The 21,257-nt window shown below is 34.3% G+C and overlaps 1 protein-coding gene across 4 annotated transcripts in view; it reads right to left on the reverse strand.

The window, feature by feature from the left end:
* Window positions 1-21,257, reverse strand: part of AGTPBP1 (ATP/GTP binding carboxypeptidase 1) — a 157,639-nt gene that overhangs the window by 86,618 nt on the left and 49,764 nt on the right. For all 4 annotated transcript variants that reach the window (XM_026518752.4, XM_044391131.3, XM_057305577.1 and 1 more), the window contains exons 5-11: window positions 18,159-18,222; window positions 17,585-17,731; window positions 16,642-16,773; window positions 14,005-14,098; window positions 7,296-7,333; window positions 4,010-4,218; window positions 1,823-2,000 (exon numbers count right to left, since the gene is read on the reverse strand). In XM_026518752.4, the coding sequence (XP_026374537.2) occupies window positions 1,823-2,000; window positions 4,010-4,218; window positions 7,296-7,333; window positions 14,005-14,098; window positions 16,642-16,773; window positions 17,585-17,731; window positions 18,159-18,222 (862 nt within the window). The remainder of the gene's footprint in view (window positions 1-1,822; window positions 2,001-4,009; window positions 4,219-7,295; window positions 7,334-14,004; window positions 14,099-16,641; window positions 16,774-17,584; window positions 17,732-18,158; window positions 18,223-21,257) is intronic.

Here is a 21,257-nt window from a genome sequence, read left to right on the forward strand (position 1 = left end):
GAATATGTCATCTTCACATATGGATGGCAACTAATAAGTGCTCAGAAATCTTGAATCAGGACTCTTTCCTCCAAACCTTTCTAGATGCTGCTTCCCTATCTTTTGGCATTTTATGTTCTAGAGCCTAACCCTTGAGGTCAGCTGGATTCCTTCATCAACAAATGTTAAGTGTACACTGTGTCTAACAGATGCTGAGGATAAAATGAAGGAAAAAAAAACACCAGCTCTATCCTCATGGAACTTATATTCTAGCTGAAGAAGGTAAAATATAATGAAGATTATGATCAACGTAATTAAGTATGATATATGAAAAGATAATGGTGAACAGAAAGGGTATTTTCCTTGTGTCTGCGCAGTTGCTGTCAAAACCCTCCTCTCACATCTTAATCATGCAGACCTGTGCGTCAGTGTAAATCTCCCTTTCTAATTTAGTGATCCATTAGTCTTAGATGAGACAGGAAAGGAGCCCTCAAAAAAATATCTCTGTCGGCTTTTCCCCGTGTTTGCTGAATTCACTGCACTAGAAGCCGGCTTTCTCTACCTGTGTGATTATTCTGGACACTAAATAAAGAACACTATGGGGTAAATCCTATATCCTATCTCCCTCCCAGTACTACCACCTGCTATATCGTACAGAAGTGTCCCCAGCTTTCTACCAGTTACAACCACCACCGAAACCCCCATAATCCTACACTGAGATACGGGAGAGAAAGGGACTCCAACGGCTCGACTGTCCTTCCAGTTTAGGTGCTGCAGGCACCTCAACGTGGAGACAGACACACTGCACTCAGACAGGGTGAGCAGAGAACTGATGCTCTTCTCTAATATGTTCACACCTCCACCACGTTTGGTGCATGGTCTATGTTTCTTTTACCTTGTTTTCACTTTTGGTACAGATTTTCCCCTGTTTTTAAAGTCTGCTGGATCACTGTTTTCACTTCACTATCTTACTCAAGTCCCAGACTGAGCTGCAGACTTTTTAAGCCCTTTAAAGGAAGTTTCTGAATAATCCATTTTGGTATTTTGCATAGACTAAAGGTGTACTTTAATAACAAAATATTTTAAAATAATATCATAACTGTGTACTCTGCAATATATACCACACTGATAAATCTGTATCAAGGAAAATAAAACTAATTATAATTACCTGAACATTCTCTTACATCACTTATTTCAAGTAATTGCTTTTAAATAAAAAACTTTCCATTTTTCTTGCAAAAAAATTATCAACTGATGAGAAAATACTTTAGAAATTCTAATAGTCCAGACTATATTCTCTTTTCCATTTTACTAGATCTTACCCCAAAAAATTCTACTTTTTCCCCATATTAAGATTTCAACTCTTACTTCTTTTACTATGTTCCCAGTATTGTATTGAAATGGCAAACAGCCAACTTCTGTTAATTTCATTATTTTCATTCAGGTAAGTCACATGCAAGTTTTGTTAAGCATAAACCATAACATTTTTGGTGATTAGATATCCTTAACTTAAATGTAAACCCAAATATAATTACTTAAATATTTCATGTTTACATTCTTATTCTTTGAAAATTTATATAAATTATGAAATAATGTTCCTATGTAATGCTTAAATTTTTCCAAATTCAAATTTATATATATGTAACACATTCCATACCACTGCCCTTAATTATCAGACCTCAGTTTCTTATATTTGAAGAAATATTCAACTAAAATATAATGTGAAATTTATTGTGTTCATTAAGATCTTCTTTTGCTGAGGAACTAGGAACAAGGAAAAAAAAGTCAATAGTCACACAATTCCAAGAACCACTGAAAGCCAGTGATAAACACACGGTCTTACCTTCAGGGGGTAAACTGTAGAGCTGGGCCACAGGCCCGGTAACAGGAATAACTGGCAACTGGAAATGGAAAGAACTTTTAATCGTTGGGAGTGGCAGGCGATTTTTAGGAAAACACTTCCTCATTATCAGACTGGAGGTGTTGACAAGGGGATCAAGGGTCCTGACTGCCAAACATTCCTGTTTTTTAAGAAAAATAGAAAAAGAAAAGAAAGAAAAAAGATAATATGCCTTTGGTAAATAATTGAATCAATTTTACATTACTTCATAAAGTAATACATCAATAATTTTCAAGAGACGAATACCACAAAAGCCAATATTTTAATGTAAAAGCATTATAAAATAGCTTTGGCTATTCAGAAGTATCTCCTGATACGTAAGAACTTCATGTGGCAAACTTAATAATACTTTTCCTAAAATATTTTAACTAAGCAGAAATCAGTAGCATCTTTGGCACCAAAAGTCACCAAAGTATATTAGTTCCACTTTATCCATTTCAGTTACCCAAGGTCAACCGTGGTCCAGCGCAGATCATCTTCCTTCTGACCTAAGGTCAACTGACAGAAGGTCAATACTAGGCCGAATGCTACAACACAACATACCTACATCATTTCACCTCACTTCATCTCACCATAGAGGCATTTTATCATCTCACATCATCATAAGGATGAGTACAGTACAATAAGATATTTTGAGAGGGAGGGACCCATTCACTTAACTTTTATTACAGTATATTGTTACAGTTGTTCTGTTTTATTATTAGTTGTTAATCTCTTACTGGGTCTAATTAATAAATCAAACTTTATCACAGGTATGTATGTATAAGAAAATACAAATTGTATATATAAGGTGAAGTACTATCCAAGGTTTCAGGCGTCTAAGATCCAAGGGATCTTGGACCATATCCGCCACAGAAAAGGGGGGACTACTGTGCTAAGTAATATCTATGAGTGACCTACAAGGCATTTAGCAACTCCAAGGCATAAAGTAAAAATTCTTTTTAATTTAAGGGAAGAAGAAAAAAACATTAAGTAAAAAAAAAAAAAAAAAAGTAAGAAAAGAATAAGAAATAAAAAGGAATGTGTCCTGTATCATTTATCATACAGTAGCACCTCTAGTAAGTTGACTCTTCAACTTACAAAAAATAGCCTGAATACCATGATTTTAAGTTCCAAGAGCTTAATTCCTGGTATCCAATGTTGACAAGGGCTAATGGACAGGGGATTTGAATCTGTAACATACAACATTATTATTATTATCATTATTATTGACAACTGGCATTTAGATAGCACTTTCGTATCCCATAAAATTTTCAATACAAATTTTCACATCTGATCTGTCAGAAAAGATAAAAAATGAAGGCTCAGAAATATTAAGTGGCATAAACAAGGTCACCCAACTCTTCCTGATATATCAATTATCTATCACTGTCTACATTAGGAATAGTAAAAACAAGTGTATGATTGATCTAGAAAAGAAAAGGCTTAGGGTAAACATAAATTGTGTGTTCAGGTACCTTAACTACTGCCATGGAGAGACTGTTGTGTGTAAGACCAGGAGGGCACAACCAAGATGACTGGCTGCAATTTTAAAAAGACAGATTTCTTTCTAATAATTATAACCTTCTAAAAACAAAATGGTTGCACTGTAACATCCCCATTGCCCTGAGCTGACAGTCTTGCTAAAGACATTGTCAAGAAGGTTTACAGTTAAGATGGCTGGCAGAACTAGGATTCCTAGCTCCAGGTTTCACTTTTCCACCTTCTCTGGGTACAAACGCTCTATCCAGAAGGAAGACACTGACAACACTCACAAACAACAGAACTGCCATACCGGCTGTAAAGGATCCATAAATATCCTATGAGGGGTACGTGCAAAACTGAGTATAGCCAACTGCACATCTTAGAAAACATGGCTATAGAGATTCCCGTCCTGCTCAGTGGATGGGTTTCTACAGCCTCCTTCTACCTAAAATCTCATATTGCAGAGAAATGCACCGGGCACTCTCTCCAACTCAGTCTGAGGAGGTCATGTGAGAAAGATTTATTATGGCTTTTGGTTTTCAGGGTTTTTTTCTTAAACATATTTATCATACTTTTTTGAGTATTTATAAGAAATAATGTGTTCTTAAGAACCAAATAATATCGTTAACAATAACCACAGTAATAGGAAGAAAATTAAAAACTCACTTGTGAAGTGTTATACAGAATTTTCATCCCATTGGCATCTATAAATGCTTTTCTTCCCAACTTGATGTTTGTAACACTTTTTAAACTCTGTAAAATTCCTTTCCGAATGAGCATGTTTCTATGCCGGTTATCATGGCGGTGCCAATCTACATAAATTGTTAAAAGGACTTGGACATATCCTCTGTCTACAGCTCTTCTGGCGTTTGTTTCTTTAACAAAAGAAAATTGAGAAAGAACATTTTTTTAAATGATAAGAGAAAATGGTAGAATAAATTAAAAACATCACCAAAATATTGTAATGAGTTCTTACCATTTTTTTCAAAAAAAATATATAGCAGCCACATAAATATTTTTTTCTCTAACAAAAGTCCCAGATGACAACTACATTGTCATTATTGTAACTTCTACTGTAAACCTTGTTTCCACTGAAATTAACTCTATTGGATTGTAGCTTCTATAACTGTGTTTCCACCAAAATCAACTGCTTTAATTACCCCCACAATTATACAAATATCCATGCCATACAACAGTAAGTTAAAAATACTTATAAAAGTTTTAGTAAATGAAATGTAAGGAGCACTTTACAGCTTTCTGGTCATTAATTGTCTAATGTAATAAAAACTACATTAAAGAGGTTTTTTTGTAAATGGTTGATTTTACTGGGGTAGAATTAACAGAGATCCACAAATTTGATCTATTTTATTAAAGTGTTAATATTTTAGATTATTAACCAAAGGGTACATTTCGCTAAAATGGCAGTAGGGGAATCCTATTAGCAACATTATGAGCCACTCAGTACCACATTGGTGGGCCAATGATAGGAACACAAACTAACATGGAATACCAACCAACCCATCCAAGCTTGTTTAGTTACAAAGAAATTCCAATTTCTCCCTAACCTAAGTTTACCATGCCTTAGGGCATAGGCACTAAGATAATGTAACAGTAAGGTAAGGCTCTGCTGCTTTTAGTTGTTACCTGAAGAATTACTACAGCTTCCAAATTGCTACTACGTACCTAAAACATAAAGATACTGAGATCAACAAACTATTAATGCTCTCTCAGAACCCCTGTTCTGACTTCAAGGAGCTGGAAGAAATTCACCTGGTTTCTTACATAAAAGCTTTAAAACCTCTTCTCTGTCTTCGAGAGCTCACTGGCCAAGGCTGTGGCTATTTACACAATCAGGTCAACAGTTTTTGACTAACAGTAGTTTCATGTATTTTAAAGAAATATACACTCTGTTTACACCACCTGGAGTATACAGCCTTTAGTTTACTAGCTTTGAATATGATTTTCGTAAAAGACATTATGAGCCTAAAGGGTATCTATGTGAAATATTTAAATTCTTATTAAAGATCAGATAAGAAACTTGCCCATAACTCAAACACAGGTGCTGAATGAAAAGTAAACAGAGCTATCTGCAATCTGCAACTGAGCACAACTAAAACGTTTAGTAAAGAGGTTTTTATTCATGTGTTCAGGACACCTAACTTACTATATTAGCCTATGTCTCTTCTTCCCTCTCCGTTTAAAAGACAACTCCGGTTCCCCTTTAGACTACAGCATCTCATCTATGCTCTAGCGATGGCACCTAGGCTGCCTGTCCTTCTGCACTGTGTGTGTATACACGTTCTTTGCTTTATATTCACTCAGGGTTATTACAGTAGTCTCATGTACCCTTTAAAGTAAATAACTGCCCCCTCCCAGAAAGCATTTAAAAAAAAAAATGAATGAGAATGTTCCAAAATACCACAGTGCATCTAAAAATATGCAGTGTGCTACTAAACATTATCTTGCATTATTAAATTTTTATTCTATCTAGTGCCGTGTGCCCTATGAAAACATACCAGATATAAACTAGACTCATCCTACTGGCCACTTACTTTTTTTTACCCGAAGGAGTAAAACAGGTATGTTTGTCCACCATCCTCCTTTGAAGGAGGAGGGAGTAAAAGGAAGATTACTATTTAAAACGCAAGATACCAGATTTCAGTACTCTTAGATTAACCAATTTCTATAAATAGTTGAAACTTATGAGGGTTTTAGTTTCTACTGACTTAGAATCAGTGATCTTATCATCAGTGATTTTGAAAATTAATAAGCTTCTGTTTTAATAGCTATTTTAATCTACTCTAAATCAAAAATATGCCTATATTATTTAAAAATTCATCTTTAAATAACAATTTGAACTACAAAGTCAGAGCAGAACAAAGCCAGGCTACAAACATCTTTTAAAGTTAATCCAAGTATTCTGATCTTGGTCTAAAGTTTATCACATCATGTATGAAAATAAAGCTACATGGCTCATCTAATTGAGTACCACACACATTGCTTTTCAAAGATAAAACTGTTAATTGAATTTTATATACTCTGGTATATAATACTAATACCTAAGATGACTTTCTAAATTTATAAATGTAATAAATCATTACTTTACCAAATACCAGATTTTCAATCAATCATTTGCTACTGTTCAAATGAATAATTCTGGTCATTCAAATTTAAGGGCAAGTTAGTCTCACCCTTGATAGACAGTTTTGGGGAAAATAACATTGAAAGCCATCATATCCTTAGGACCAAATGTTACTGTGGTTAAGATGTTAATTTAAACAACCAATGAGAATGGAAGTGCTAACAAAATTAATACTTAAACCACAGATACAGAGTACCTTGGAGAGAGAGAACATATAATGTAGATAAATTAGTCTCCGAAGGAATCATAAGACACATTTACTCCAATGCTTCAATTTTGAAGATAAAGGAAACAGTTGCTTTAGTTTCTAAATGAATTTAGTAAACTGTAAATTTACATTAATAGTCATTTTTTAATGCTTTAAACTTGAATTTGATAGAAATTAAATTTCTAGTAAGAGGTTTCTAAATGAAAATCATGTGTTCAGTATACAGTTGTTCACAATATGCTTCATAGTAAATAACCTCAATATCGTGTTAGCTTCACTTTTAAAAAGATGATACTTATATAATATTTACATGTTACTTGCCTCTATTAACAGCACTTTACATTTATATAATGAACTTAGAAAAAGGAAGATAATGTACTGGAATAAATTACATAAATGTACTACATTATAGCTCAATAAACATAAAAGACATTAGCTATGATGTATATTAGTCAGCCATATGAAAAGACAGAATCAACTTTGACATTAAATTATAACAAACTAGCTTTATAACTACAGACTAAATCTACATTTCCAGTTTAACACAGTAGATAGAATACTTGGAAAATAGTATCTAGTATTTCCAGTATTTAAAAACTTACTTGATTTTAGCAATGCAGCAAGAGTGTCTAAAGCAACCCTGTCAACATGAGAAAACACAAACAACAACAAAACTAGTAAAATTAATCTACAATAGTAAATTCATACAATCTTTTCGAATAAGTAATTATTATCTATTCCAAAAGTCATTTCTGTTATAGTCAATTACATATGGTGTTTCTCTGTATGCATCTCTCCCTTCAGGTTACAATCAGTTATGGGGAAGACTGAAATATTAACAGGCAAGAACCAAAAAAAAATTTTTAAGGAAGAAAAAGAAGACACTGTTTAAGTCTTTATATAGGAGATTATAGATATATAGAATTAATTATTGTACTTGTATCTGACCCTGACAGAGTTCACAAAATAACAGTATTAAGAATGAGAGGCCCTGATTCAGAAAAAATTAAAACACAAGTTTTAACACAAAATTCGTAACTATAAAATTCTACAGATACTCATAGCTATCTGACTTTAAAGTAGTTTAGCTTTATCAAGCAGTAATCCCAATATTTAAGATGATAACAAATGTAAAATATTTTGGAACTAGGAGGTTTGGGGAGAAGTAGGAGCCCTTAATATTTTTCAGCCATAAGGCACCAAAGAGAATAATGAACCTAATTAATATCTCAAAAACTCTCACTGCCCATGAAAGGACAAAGGAATTGCCCAAAAACTTAAGAGTACTTTTACTTTCTTTGAACATAAATACACAAATATGCACAGTGAAATCAACTGCCATTAATTAGCTTTAAAAATGCACAAAATATCACTGTGGAAAACCTGTAATTCAAATATTTTTTTAAAGTAAGTTACTGAAGAAATGGCACTTAATTTCAGTAACTTTAAAAATATAAGGCTACATACTACGGTACCTCTTAGCAAGATTTCAACAACTATAATTAATTTGCATAAAATTTGCACTTTGTCAAACTTCAGCATGTCACTCATCATTAAGCATTTGTTGAATGCCTACTAGACACCCACAGTAGCAGGTTCTTGGTTGGTATAAAATTAGCCAACTTATCTCTTCCACAATTTTACAATCTAGATAATGTGATAAAATGTACACACCTATGAAAAAACTACTCAAGAAATTAAAACCAAAAACAAAGCAACAAAGTAAAAGCTGCATACAGAGTTTATAAGAGACACAGGATGACGGAGTGTGTAAAGGCAAAGAGCACGATCAGCTAGAAGACTAGACAGATACAGGTTCACAGTAAAACTTGCAACAATTATCTACAACTAGGTACAGAGTAAGTGCTCATTTATAACAAATGCTCGTTAATGCTACCTTCCAAAGCAAGTCATTAACGGCTATGCTTTGGTTTACTGACACAAATAAGGCAAACATATAAACCTTTATTTAAGATAACATTCATAAAAGGAAAACGAAAGCATATGCTTTAAAAAATATTACAAATTCAGACCTGGAACTTTCTCAAAACAATGTAAAGTTTTGGTAATGGTGAGAAAGTAAATGAAAAGTATGAAATTACATACTGACTTTTCATAGCACTAAATCATCAGTAAGAAACTTTCCATAACCTTACAATTGTGCACTAAAATGTACCTAAGACTATACAACTACAAGCATAAGGATGGCTTTGAAATTGGTCAAAATTAAACACAGAACTAAAGGGATCTTCCAAGTGAAACAGCAATACAAAATAAGAAATAGAAAAGAAGATCTGATAAATGCCAGAAATTGTTATAGATGCCTTATATATGTGTTTTCTAGTTTATTTTTTTATAAAGATTTTTATTTATTCGTCAGAGAGAGAAAGAGAGCGCAAGTCTGATGCAAGACTTGATTCCAGGACCCTGGGATCATGACCTGAGCCAAAGGCAGACACTTAACTGACTGAGCCACCCAGGCATCCCTGTGTTTTCTAGTTTAATTCTTAAAACAATCCTGGTCCATAGAACTGGCACATTTTATGGATACAAAGATTTCAGAATATAATTTGCCTAGGGTCCCAGAAAAACGAGGTGCTATGGAAAATGAATAATATAAGCCTCCTGTTGAGAAGGAAACTTTCGAAATCAGAAATATCAGTTTCCTCCAAAAGAGATGTTGAAATCCTAACCCCGAGTATCTCAGAATGTGACCTGATTTGGAAACGGGGTCACTACAGATGTAATTAGTTAAAATGAGGTCACACTGGAGTAGGTGGCCCTTAATCCATCATGACTGGTGCCCTTGTAAGAAAAGAGAAGACTATCTGAAGACAGACACACAAGGAGAGAACCTCATGTGAGGATAGAGGCAGAGGTTTAAATGCTGCAGCTCCAAGCTAAGAAACACCAAAGATTGCCAGCAAACCACCAGCTAGAAAGAAGGAAGGAAGGATTTTCCATAAAGGTTTCAAAGGGAGCACTGGCCCTGCTGACAGGATAATTTTGGACCTGTAGCCTCCAGAATTGCGAGACAATAAATTTCTGTAATTTTAAGCCACCGAATTTGTACTAGGTACTTGGTTACAATAGCCCTAGGAAACAAATACAATCACTTGGATACAATCACTTGCAATGAACTTATAGGATTTTCCTATCTACAGTTAAGTCTGTATTCAAAATTATAAAAATCTTAGAGTACTTTTAGAAACAGTCTTTCTCCCTGGTTGGCAGTAGTTTGTAATACATTTGAACCAAATAAAAGTGCTTCTGACAGTTTCTAATCCTTAAACTACATGTTTTGGGTTACTGTTTATTCTTCAACACTGCCAAAACTAGGATGTGAACCCAGTCCTTTCTGACTCCAAAGCTCATCATGCTTGTTTCACAGCTACACTAGATTAAAAGGAATTATGAAGGGGCACGCCTGGGTGGCTCAGCCGGTTGGGTGTTTGCCTTCGGCTCAGGTCGTGATCCCAGGGTCCGGGGATGGAGCCCCGCATCAGGCTTCCCGCTTTGTGGGGAGCCTGTTTCTTCCTCTCCCTCTGCCTGCAACTCCCCCTGCTTGTGCTCTCTGTCAAATGAATAAAATCTTAAAAAAGAAAGAAGGAAAGAAAGAAAGAAAGGAAGGAAGGAAGGAAGGAAGGAAGGAAGGAAGGAAGGAAGAAGAAAGAAAGAAAGAAAAAAAGAAAGAAAGAAAGAAAGAAAGAAAGAAAGAAAGAAAGAAAGAAAGAAAAGAAAAGAAAAGAAAGAAAGAAAGAAATTATTACGTTTGGTGCAAAGTCACCTTGATATTTTTACAAAACTGTTATTTAAAAGGTATTTCTAAAATCTTCATTACAAAAAAATTTCTGAAATTCTCTGACACTTATAAGCCAGTACAAATTTATAAAAGTTACAAAAGAATTTTAGAATAACAAATTTATCGATATACACAGTCTATATTATGTTAATTGATTAGAATTTTTCAGTTCACTATTTATACTTCCTCATATATTTTTCCAATCTTCCTATGTCCCACACAGAATAATACAACCACCAATGGCTTAAAAAGCATCCTGTGGCTTATTCATTTAGGAGCAGTGAAGGAAGAAAAGCTTCAGCTCCAGGTATTCATGAAGTCATATCTCCTTTAAACTGGGGGGTCAATCCTTATGGGGACATCCAAGAAGAACCCATTACTTCCTGGGTTGCTTCCCTCTGGATTAAGAGTGTTTAAATCCAAAACCTAAAATTGAAAAGGAAAGGAAATCTTCAAGGGCAGCATCACCCTTCAAACATAAACAATAACCCAAATCTTACTCCACCAAATGTAGGGGTTTCAGGGGAGGAAAAACAGCAAAACAAATGTTCTAGATGTCAAGATTTTTTAGTTAAGGGGAGACCCCCTAAGATTATTAAAAACAATAAAGAGATCAAGATATAGATGTTTGGTCAATGAGTATTTTACTCTTTTCAAAGTAAAAACAAAGTAAAAAATTTGTTTTTCTTTTTTAAATATAATTACAGGAAGGAGTGAAGGGATAATTTAGATAGCTCTATTCCTTTCTCAGAAGTTTAGACCCACTTATTTCTGCCTCATTTTGGATATATCCCCATATTGTATGTTATAATGACACTTGTGAAATGTTCTGTTTTTCCTAGGAGCATTATACTATATTTGGTAACCGGTTAGAATACGCTAATATAGACCTTAAGAATGAGATCATAACCACTAGATAAAATAAAAAGTACTTTACAGGTCAAGGGGAGAAATGGTATATAAATTTAAAAATAATGAATATACTTTTAGTACTAACTAGAATTCCCATCCACATTACTACATTACTTACCTAAACTAATTCCACTGCATTCATAGGCATTGTGTTAATTAGAAGAATCACCTCATTAAATCCTCACATCGACCTTCTGATGTAGGGCTAATACTACCATTTATAGACATGAAACTGGGGCGTAAGTCAGGTAACCTACTATGTATCTTGGAGCCAGTAAATGACAGAGCTAACATGCAAATCCAGTTCTCCCTGTCTCTAGAGTCCACTTACTACACTACACCAATTCTGTAAGTTGGTTTTACTTGTGATATAATCATTTTTTGTTTTGTCACATTACATCAGATGTTCTAGGATTGTGTATGAACTTTACATAAGTAAAAAGTTAAGACATCCCACCAAAAAATACTTAATGAATAATTATATGTGCAAGTAAGCTCCCATTTTCAAGAAGGATATAAGCTAAAATATTTGACTTTTTTTTTCCCACTCTGATCTTTATCTCAAAAAGAGTGAAAAGACTGGAAATGTTCTGAACTTCTTTGTAAAATTTAACCAAATAGTTGACGTGGTCAAGTTCTTCCTCACAAAAGAGTCACAACTAATAAAAGTAGAAAGAATGAGAAAATTAGAAAAGTCACTATTTTGCAACCCCTGAAGAAATAATGGATCCAGACAAAGACATGAAATACTGCTAAATTATTAGGTGAGAAGTGGAGCGATTACCTCAACTCAGTGATCTTAAGTGGTGCAAAACCGGCTACCACACCACATATGAAATATTTTTGACCAGAAAAAAATCTAATCAAGCCTCCAGCTCTATTGGTCTACAAGAAATTCGAGGGACATACCTACATGTTAAAGGACCCAAAGATACAGTCATTTTAATCCAGAATGTTGGGACAATCTCTGAGACATCACCCAAGTCCTTCAACAAATAAATAAAACAGAACCCAAAATAGAGGAACTTTTATTGATTTTTAAAGATTACAAGACATAGTGATCAAATAAAATGTACAGATCTTATCTGGATCCTGATTGGAATAAGCCAACTGTAAAGAAGACATTTCTTAGACAATCAGAAAATATTAGATGATATTAAGGGATTATTAATTTTGTTGGACAGAGAAACGATATTCCAGAAACATTAAAAGAAAAAAGTTGTGTCTGAGAGTGACCATACTAAAGAATCCACAGAACAAATGTAATGGCCAATATTTGCTTTGAAAGACTCCAGAAAGGAAGGAAGGAAGGAAGGAAGGAAGGAAGGAAGGAAGGAAGGAAGGAAGAAAGAAAGAAAGAAAGAAAGAAAGAAAGAAAGAAAGAAAGAAAGAAAGAAAGGAAGAAAGAAAGAAAACGAACGATGAACGAACGGACAGGGAAGGGAAAACTGATCAAAATGGCACAATGCTGGTTACTGTTGAAACTGGGTGGTAGGTACATCAGTTCTCTTCTAGTTTTGTGTAGGTCTGTAATTATTCTAGTCTATTTTCTTGTAGATTTGGAAATTTCCTAAATGTGATGAAGAATAATGTGTGCACCTGTTTGGATTCTTAGTCAAACAAACCCATTATAAAAGGGTACTTTGAGACAACAGGAGAAAATTAAACACAGACTGGACTTTAATTTATGTTAAGGAATTAAAAATTTGGTTGAGTATAATTTTAGTATTATGGTTATTTTTTAAGTTGCTAATTAGGAGAGTGATACACTGAAGTACTCAGGGAAAAAATGTTAAAAATATCTTGGATTTTTTTTTTTTTTACAGAAATTCATATATGAGAATGACATCTGGGATTTGCTTAAAAATACCTCAGCAAAAATAAAAGTATAGAGGGGAAATAAATGAAACAAAAGTGGCAGAATCAAATAAGTGATTAATAAACCTAATTCAAAATAATCATCCTAATATAATATAAACTCGAGGTATCTTTGAATAACTCCACAGTAAAAATTTTTTTTTAAAGAATGACTTCTAATATGGCTTAAGAAAAAAATACTAAATATAACCAAGTAACTGGAAATTGCTTTAATTTTCTGAGGCTGAAAGATCTACAAATGAATAGATACATCTTGTAATATATATAATTTAAAATAAGAAAAAAGAAAAAGAATGACATTATTTTGACAAAAAAGAAATGTATAAATTCAAAATACATTGAGATAAGCATGGGAATGAAGGATGCAGTCATTAAAAGATTGCAAACCTGGGTAGGGAATATAGTAGGCATTCAATAAATGTTTCTGAATGAATGCTACTCTAGCAATGATCGTTTTCCTCTTACATAATCTAGGAATGTTGGACATCTAAATTTCCATAACACTGCAGTCAATGAATTTAAAGCTTTCTAATTTTGATACACTTTTGAAGATTAAACTTTATATTGAAGAAAATCTTTATCATAATAAAATCACTACTTAAGAACTAAGAAAGGACCCTAGATATAATATAATTCAACCTGTTGGTTGCACAGATAAGATGATGAGGCCCAGAATAACAAAAAATACACCTCTATTTACACTCAAAGCATTTACTCACTTCATGAGACCCGAATTCTTCTTACTAAATGGTCCGATGATTTTAAACAGCAGCTCCACAACTCCATTTTTCCCTAAGGACACTGAATTCACAGCTAGGAAGCAGAGGAAAGGATGTAAAATGATTTTAAAACCTCAACAAGTAGAAATGTGTATTCTTGGTGATACAGAGCTGAAAACATACACAAATCCTTTAGCAGACCCAAGCCCCTCATAAAGTCCCCCTTAGCCAATCACTTGAAGGGAAGAGTGTTTTGGGGTTGCTGTTTTTTTGTTTTGTTTTGGTTTGGTTTGGTTTTATTTACTGTCTTGCAGGGAGATAATGAAAGAAGTTATATAAAACACAAAATGTTACTACATAAAAAGAGTTTTAAGTTGCTCTGTTTGCTTCTTCAATAATTTACGTACCAGGTCATGGAGATTCAAAGACAAAAAACACTGCTGGGCCCTCAGAGAACACAGTATAGAGGACAGTGACAAAAACAATAAACAAATAGTTACTAAGTTACTTTCTAAACAGACTAAGAGTTTCAGGCTATTTAGGTTATGCCAGTATGGAGCCCCAAGTCCGTAATGAAACTTGAAGGTATCTCTGAAGAAACTGATGCCTGGGCTCAGTATTTACCAATGAAGAGAAGCTAGCTAGGGCAGGAGTTGCTGCTGTAAGGAAATGTCTCTGGTGCCAGGGATAACACGGCAAACAGAACAGAATCAGTGACCACCGTGGGAATAAAGTTACATGTTAAAACATACAAGAGCAGACAAAAGTTTATCAATGGGAAGATGAGGTGGGAAAAGAAGGTAAACAATTTATAAAGAGCCCTAGAAGTTGTTCGTTCTTTTAACTACAGGGAACTGCCCTAAAGGAACAACCAATCAGACATGCATTTTAATACAGGTCAGATGTCACAGCACTGTGGGGAAGACAGATTTGAGAGACATGGGAGCAGCCTGTGGTCCAGGTGAGAGGAGATGAGGACCTTGGCTAAAGCAGCTGTGGTAGGGAAAAAGAAGTCACAACTGTAGAGTTTCACACAGAACATGCGAACAATTACCTAACCAGAAAATTGTGCCTTGGGGCGCCTGGGTGGCACAGCGGTTAAGCGTCTGCCTTCGGCTCAGGGCGTGGTCCCTGCGTTATGGGATCGAGCTCCACATCAGGCTCCTCCGCTATGAGCCTGCTTCTTCCTCCCCCACTCCCCCTGCTTGTGTTCCCCCTCTCGCTGGCTGTCTCTATCTATCTCTGTCAAATAAATAAATAAAATCTTAAAAAAAAAAAAAAAAAGAAAATTGTGCCTAACATTTTCAACTCTGAACAAACATATTTTAAAAATCATAGATAAACCATTTACTAGCCTTCTAATGGTAAATTCAGTACGATGCCACCAAAAATGTAAGCTAAAGTCTTGTACGATTTTAAATTCCTCTGTATCTATTTTTCCATTAACCCTTCTAATTTTATCTCTGTGCAGTATTCCTTTCTCCTTAATTGGGGTATTCAATGGTTTATATGTTTTATTTAGTTTTTAATTTTATTTGAGTATAACTGACACGCAATGTTACATTAGTTTCAGGTGCACAACTTAGTGATTTGACAAGTTTATTCATTATGCTATGTTCACCACAAACATGGCAATCATCTCGCCCATTACAGATTACAATATTATTTTATTTTTAACCCAATCATTTCATTTCTTAAATCAACTGGGGCTTTTTTTTCTAATGTATTCTTTTTCCCTCTACATTCCTGTGCTTTCCTTGTGTTTATTTGCTCCCTTCCTAACTTCTTTGGTTAGATATCCAATTCATTCACTTCCTTCTATTCTTTTTAATTACACAAGTGTTAATTATTTAAGTGGTCAAAGCTATTTTCCTATGAGATCACCTTAAGCCATACTGTCAAAGTATAAATGTAGATAATCAATACATACATAAAATTTTATACATACACACACATGTATTATATACATCCACATCTCCACCACCTGGATTACCGTTATTCTGCAACGATACTCTACAATATCATGTACTCCCCACAACTTCAATTTCACATGTCTTGTTAACCACTCCAATCCCACAGTCAGGAGAAAGAAAATCCCTACTTCCTAGGTTCGGGACCTAATATTAGAAAGAGTGTGTATGTGTGCTGGGAAACTATCTCTCTGTGATCTCTCTTCTCTCCAGCTTCCTCAGAGGCTGCTGTACTTTTTTTTTTTTTTTCCTGTTCTGCTCCTTCCCTATTGATTGCTTAAGATAATTAGCTCCAGATGACTATTCTTCCACATGCCTTCCTTCTCAACTTTCCCCTCGTCTGTGAAAATCCAAACAGGCTCAGCAGTTTTTCCAGCTGCCAATACCCTCCAATTCTTCCCCATCTTTCCACGGGCTGTCTACTCACGCCCTTCACTACAAGCTTTTACAAACTTCAGGAAATAAGAATTCTCAAGATTTCGTCGACTCACCTTCTCACCCCACATCACTTTTGTGGTGGTGGGGTTAGGAGTTACAAAGAGTCATATTACATATTCTCTTTTCTTGTCTACAATTTTTAGAGATTTATGGAGTTCAGGTACTTTAACAATTTAATTGCGTAACTTGACAACACTGAGTTAACTGAAAGGTGCTCTAAAGTACTTACAGTTGGCAGAATATACTCGTAAAAGCTGAAGACAAGGCAAAACCAAGCGATGATTCTGCAAATTCTGTTTGACCAAATTCAGGGTTATATTCAGAGCTCCATTAATTCTAGCTTTCACTCCAAATTTTTTGTCTGTTTAAAAAAAATGAACACAATTTATTCATGTATAACTTCTGAATGAAATGAAAATGTCATAAACTGTATACACACATACACACTTTTTAGAACAAGCATTTTAACCAAATACTTCGAAGTTTAAAACTCATATGTATGTCACAAAGCAATGGCAGAACTCTTAAATAATCACTATTCTAAGAGTTTAGAGAATCATTTTAACCTGTGTAGCTAGACAACTATAAACTGAACTTAGGTTCTATTCCAAGGATGCCTTTCTCTATTAACCTGACCTAAATCAGCTTTCTCCTTGTTTCAAATCCCATGTTTTCTCAATTTGTATTTTTTAACATTTCCATGCCTTACTATTGTAATAATCGGTCCTACAATTTTTTCTCTCTCTTTTGGTCTTGACTAGATCATAAGCTTTTTAAGCATTGAGACTGCACAATACAAATATGACTATTAATGAAGCGCAAACACATTTTACCCCTCCTCAAAGCATTCCCATCCATACTCCCTCCTTCCAGCTTCAACAGTATCCATGTAATATGTATCCTTTACACACATACACATGCAAGCACACACACACTGAGACACACTTGTGATTCTGACATTTTTCTTCCTTTTTCCAATCTATGCAATAGAATTCCTCATGAATTTAGGATCCCTAATTTTTGCAGGTCACTAATTGACTGTAAAAGCAGTCCATGACTAAGAATAAGAAAAAGCAGTACCATTTTAGATTTTCAACATTTACCAAGTTTCAAGACACACAGAATCAATGTCACAAACGGTTCTCTGATAAACACACAAGTGGAACCCTTACCTTTAGGTCCAATCTTTGCAAGAATAGAATGAATCTGCACCATCAACTCCTCATTCGGGGGAGATTCCTTGCTGGCATTCACAAGTAACTGCAACAATATCTGTGAGCCACCTTTGGTGACCAAGAAACTCGCTCTTCGACCTCCACCTAAAAAAAAAAAATTGTTTTTAATTGTTTAAACAGCAAATCCTCCCATAACATATTAGACATCACAACTCGTTAGCATTCAAGAAATACTTCAAATGATGACTTCTGAAATCAAACGCCTCAAAATCAAATTTTCTTTTATTTCATTTAGCATTTTAGTTAGAAAATAGCAAAGAGGGTAAATACAAGTGATACCATAATTCTACATTCGAGGCTCTGAAAATGGGTTTTGGGGTGGTTTGAGGGATAGTGGAAGACCCCTCAAATCAAAAACAAAGCAACAGTAAGAGTATGACATTTCAGTTTCCAAATTCTGATACTCAGAACAGCGTCTATAGGAGTATCAGAAAATTCCAAATAAAGTACACATGATATTGCTGATCACTGTTTACAAACAGAAATTAGACCAAAGGAAACAAAAACTTACCAGCTGACACCAGCTCAACAAGAATGCTTAAGATATTAAGTGTAGTTTGAAGATCTTTCGTGTTCTGAAATAAATAGTTTATTTGCTGTATTAAACCATTGTAAATCTGTGATTCCCAAATCTTTTCTGTTCCTGTTGTGAACTACCTATATTTTTACAAATGGTCCTTTCAATTTCCCTAAGAATAAATGTATTTGGGCTTCCACTATTCTCATTTATCACTTCAGTAGCTTCTTCTTGCCCTTGAGAATGTTTGCAAGTCATCTCAGCTATTGTTTTCTTAGTATCAACATTACTACAAGAGGAATTAATTTGTCATCTGAATTCATCATCTTCTACCAAATAGATAACCCAAATAAGTGAATCAAAATGTAAAAGGCACTACAATGTATATATTGTGACTACCCAGTCACCTAGCTTCCCTCTCAGAAGGCAACTGCATTATCAGTTGCTTGTGTATCCAGACAAAGATAATGTGGACAAATGAAAGAAATCCATGTAAATATATGTGCATATACAGATTTATTTCTCCAAATGGTATTGTCCTGTGGATATTTTATACATTGATATCTTTATATATCAATAAATAATTTCTTCACCCTTTTTTAAGGGCTACCATATGGATTATATCCATCATATGGCTATGCCATTGTTTATGAAACCAGTCACCTACCAATGGAATATTTAATTTTTTTAATCTTTTGCTACTAAAAAACTACAACAAGAAATTAACATGTTTATACAGAATCAAGTATGTCTTCATATGAGATAAATTCCTAGAATTTCTGGGTCAAAGAATATGGGCATTTACTTTGATGAATATTTACTAAATTGCTCTTCATGGAGTAATTTACACTCCCACCAACAATGTAGAACAGTAACTATTTCCCAAAGTCTGGATAACCAATCTAATAAGAGAAAATGTTTAAACACTGTACTTTGGTTACATCTCTTCTTATTAAAAAGGATGCCTGAATAAAGAAAACCACAGAGAAAGCAGAATTATGGCCTATTTAAGGAACTGCCTCACCCCCAAAGTAAAGGAATTTTAAATGTTTATACAGAGGAAATGGAGAATTGTTGTATATCAGTAATGGCATGGCACCCTTATTCTACCCTCTTCCAAAAGGGAGTGAGTGTTGTCTCTGCTTCACCATTTTAGCTTATAGACTAATGGAACCAAAAAGCCACATCCAGACCAGTTAAAGGATTATGCCTTAACCAGAAACCCTTGTCTCAGCATTGGAGGTATTAAATGGACCACCGACTCACTAGAGAGGAATTTGGAAGAATGAGAGGGGCAGACGTGTTAAAGAGAAGAGCGGACTGTGGCAGAATACTGCTTGTGTTTTGGCAAACAGGTCTCATCTTCTTCCTGGGTACACAGCCAAACCACATTTTCCAGCCCTTCTGTAATTAGGTTTGGGCCATGTGACTGAGCTCGGGCCATGTGACTGAGCTCAGGCCATTGGAACCCGAATGGAAGTTGCACTGTTATCTCTAGGCCTTACCCAGACAAGTCTCCCATACGTAATTCACTGACTCCCGCCCCTTCTGACCTCAATAAATTGTGATAAGGCAAACAAACGGTGTTCAATCTCAAGTGCCATTTGTGTTTCTTTTCCTGAACTATCCATAATGTCTACACATTTAAATCAATGCCTACTGATTTAATTTTTCCTTACTGATTTAAAGTTCTTTATATGTTAAAGAAATTAACAAGTTGAAACACTTTTTCCTCAGTTTGCCAAGTGTCTATGGTGTTTTTTTCCCCATGTACTTTTGTTAATATAGTTGAATTTATCAATCTTTTCTTTTATACCTCCTGGGTCTTTGGTCATATTAGAAAAGCCCTCCCTGTTTTAAGATTATTTAAAAATTTTTCCCATTACTTCCTCTAGTATTATGATTTTATTTTCCATGCTTAAATCTTTGCTATTGATACGGAATTTACTTTGGTGTAGGAAGTAAGGATCCACTATTCTTTTCTAAGTGGCTACCAACCTGCCCCAGCTCCACTTTGTAAATAATCCCTCCATTTCTCACTGACCTGAAATGCTACCTTTCTTAAGTGGTTTTAAATTGCCATATGATCTTAATTTATTTTCGTGGACTTTCCATTTCATTACACTGATGTCTGTCTACTACTCATGCACAATTTCTAAACTACTTAAATTACTGACGTTTTATAATGTTCTCTGATATTCGGTGCAGCTAGTTCTTTCTCTTTTCTTTTTCAGAAGCGTCCTTTCTACTCTTATTATTTTCCCACTGAACTTTATTTTTTTTATTATAATAATATTTTTTATTATATTATGTTAGTCACCATACAGTACATCCCTGGTTTTTGATGTAAAGTTCGATGATTCATTAGTTGCGTATAACACCCAGTGCTCCATGCAATACGTGCCCTCCTTACTACCCACTGAACTTTAGAAACAAAACTGCTGGGTTTTTTTACTGAGATTACTTTAAACTGACAGATCAATTTAGGGAAAAATGACATCTTGTATCATTTTTAATAGGAAGTAATTCCTATCAAAAATACCCCGTGGTTTTTTTTTTTTTCCAGTTCTATGGAGATATAGAGTTTGACATATAATACTATGTAAGTTTAAGGTATACAACATACTCACTCCCTGTTCTTAACACAGCACTAAATAAAATTTAAAATCCTGAGTCTGAATATATCCTGCTGATCCACCCAAAAATTTCACATTGGGATAGAAATTTAATTGTTACCAACATAATATAGTTATTCAACCAATATATGTAGTAAACTAAATCACAAATATGTATCACCTAAAACAATACATGAGAATTTCCATTATCAATCATTTATTTTATACTCAAGATTTATTTCCAGCTAATGCTTTATTTTTTTATTACCAAGTGGAATGGCATGTTAAAATTTAAAATATGGTTATCATTATAATCATAGGAAAATATACTTAGAGGTTTACCTAATACATATTAGAATGTTTCTGCCACCGTTCCAAGTGATAACGTAAAACATAAAACTAACTTCCATTCATTGGCTTTACCTTTAGGATAAAAATTTTATACTTCATATATACATTTTTTCCTTGTACTAGTTGC

Source organism: Ursus arctos, unplaced genomic scaffold (assembly GCF_023065955.2).
Source record: "Ursus arctos isolate Adak ecotype North America unplaced genomic scaffold, UrsArc2.0 scaffold_33, whole genome shotgun sequence".
Classification (NCBI taxonomy): Eukaryota; Metazoa; Chordata; class Mammalia; order Carnivora; family Ursidae; genus Ursus; species Ursus arctos.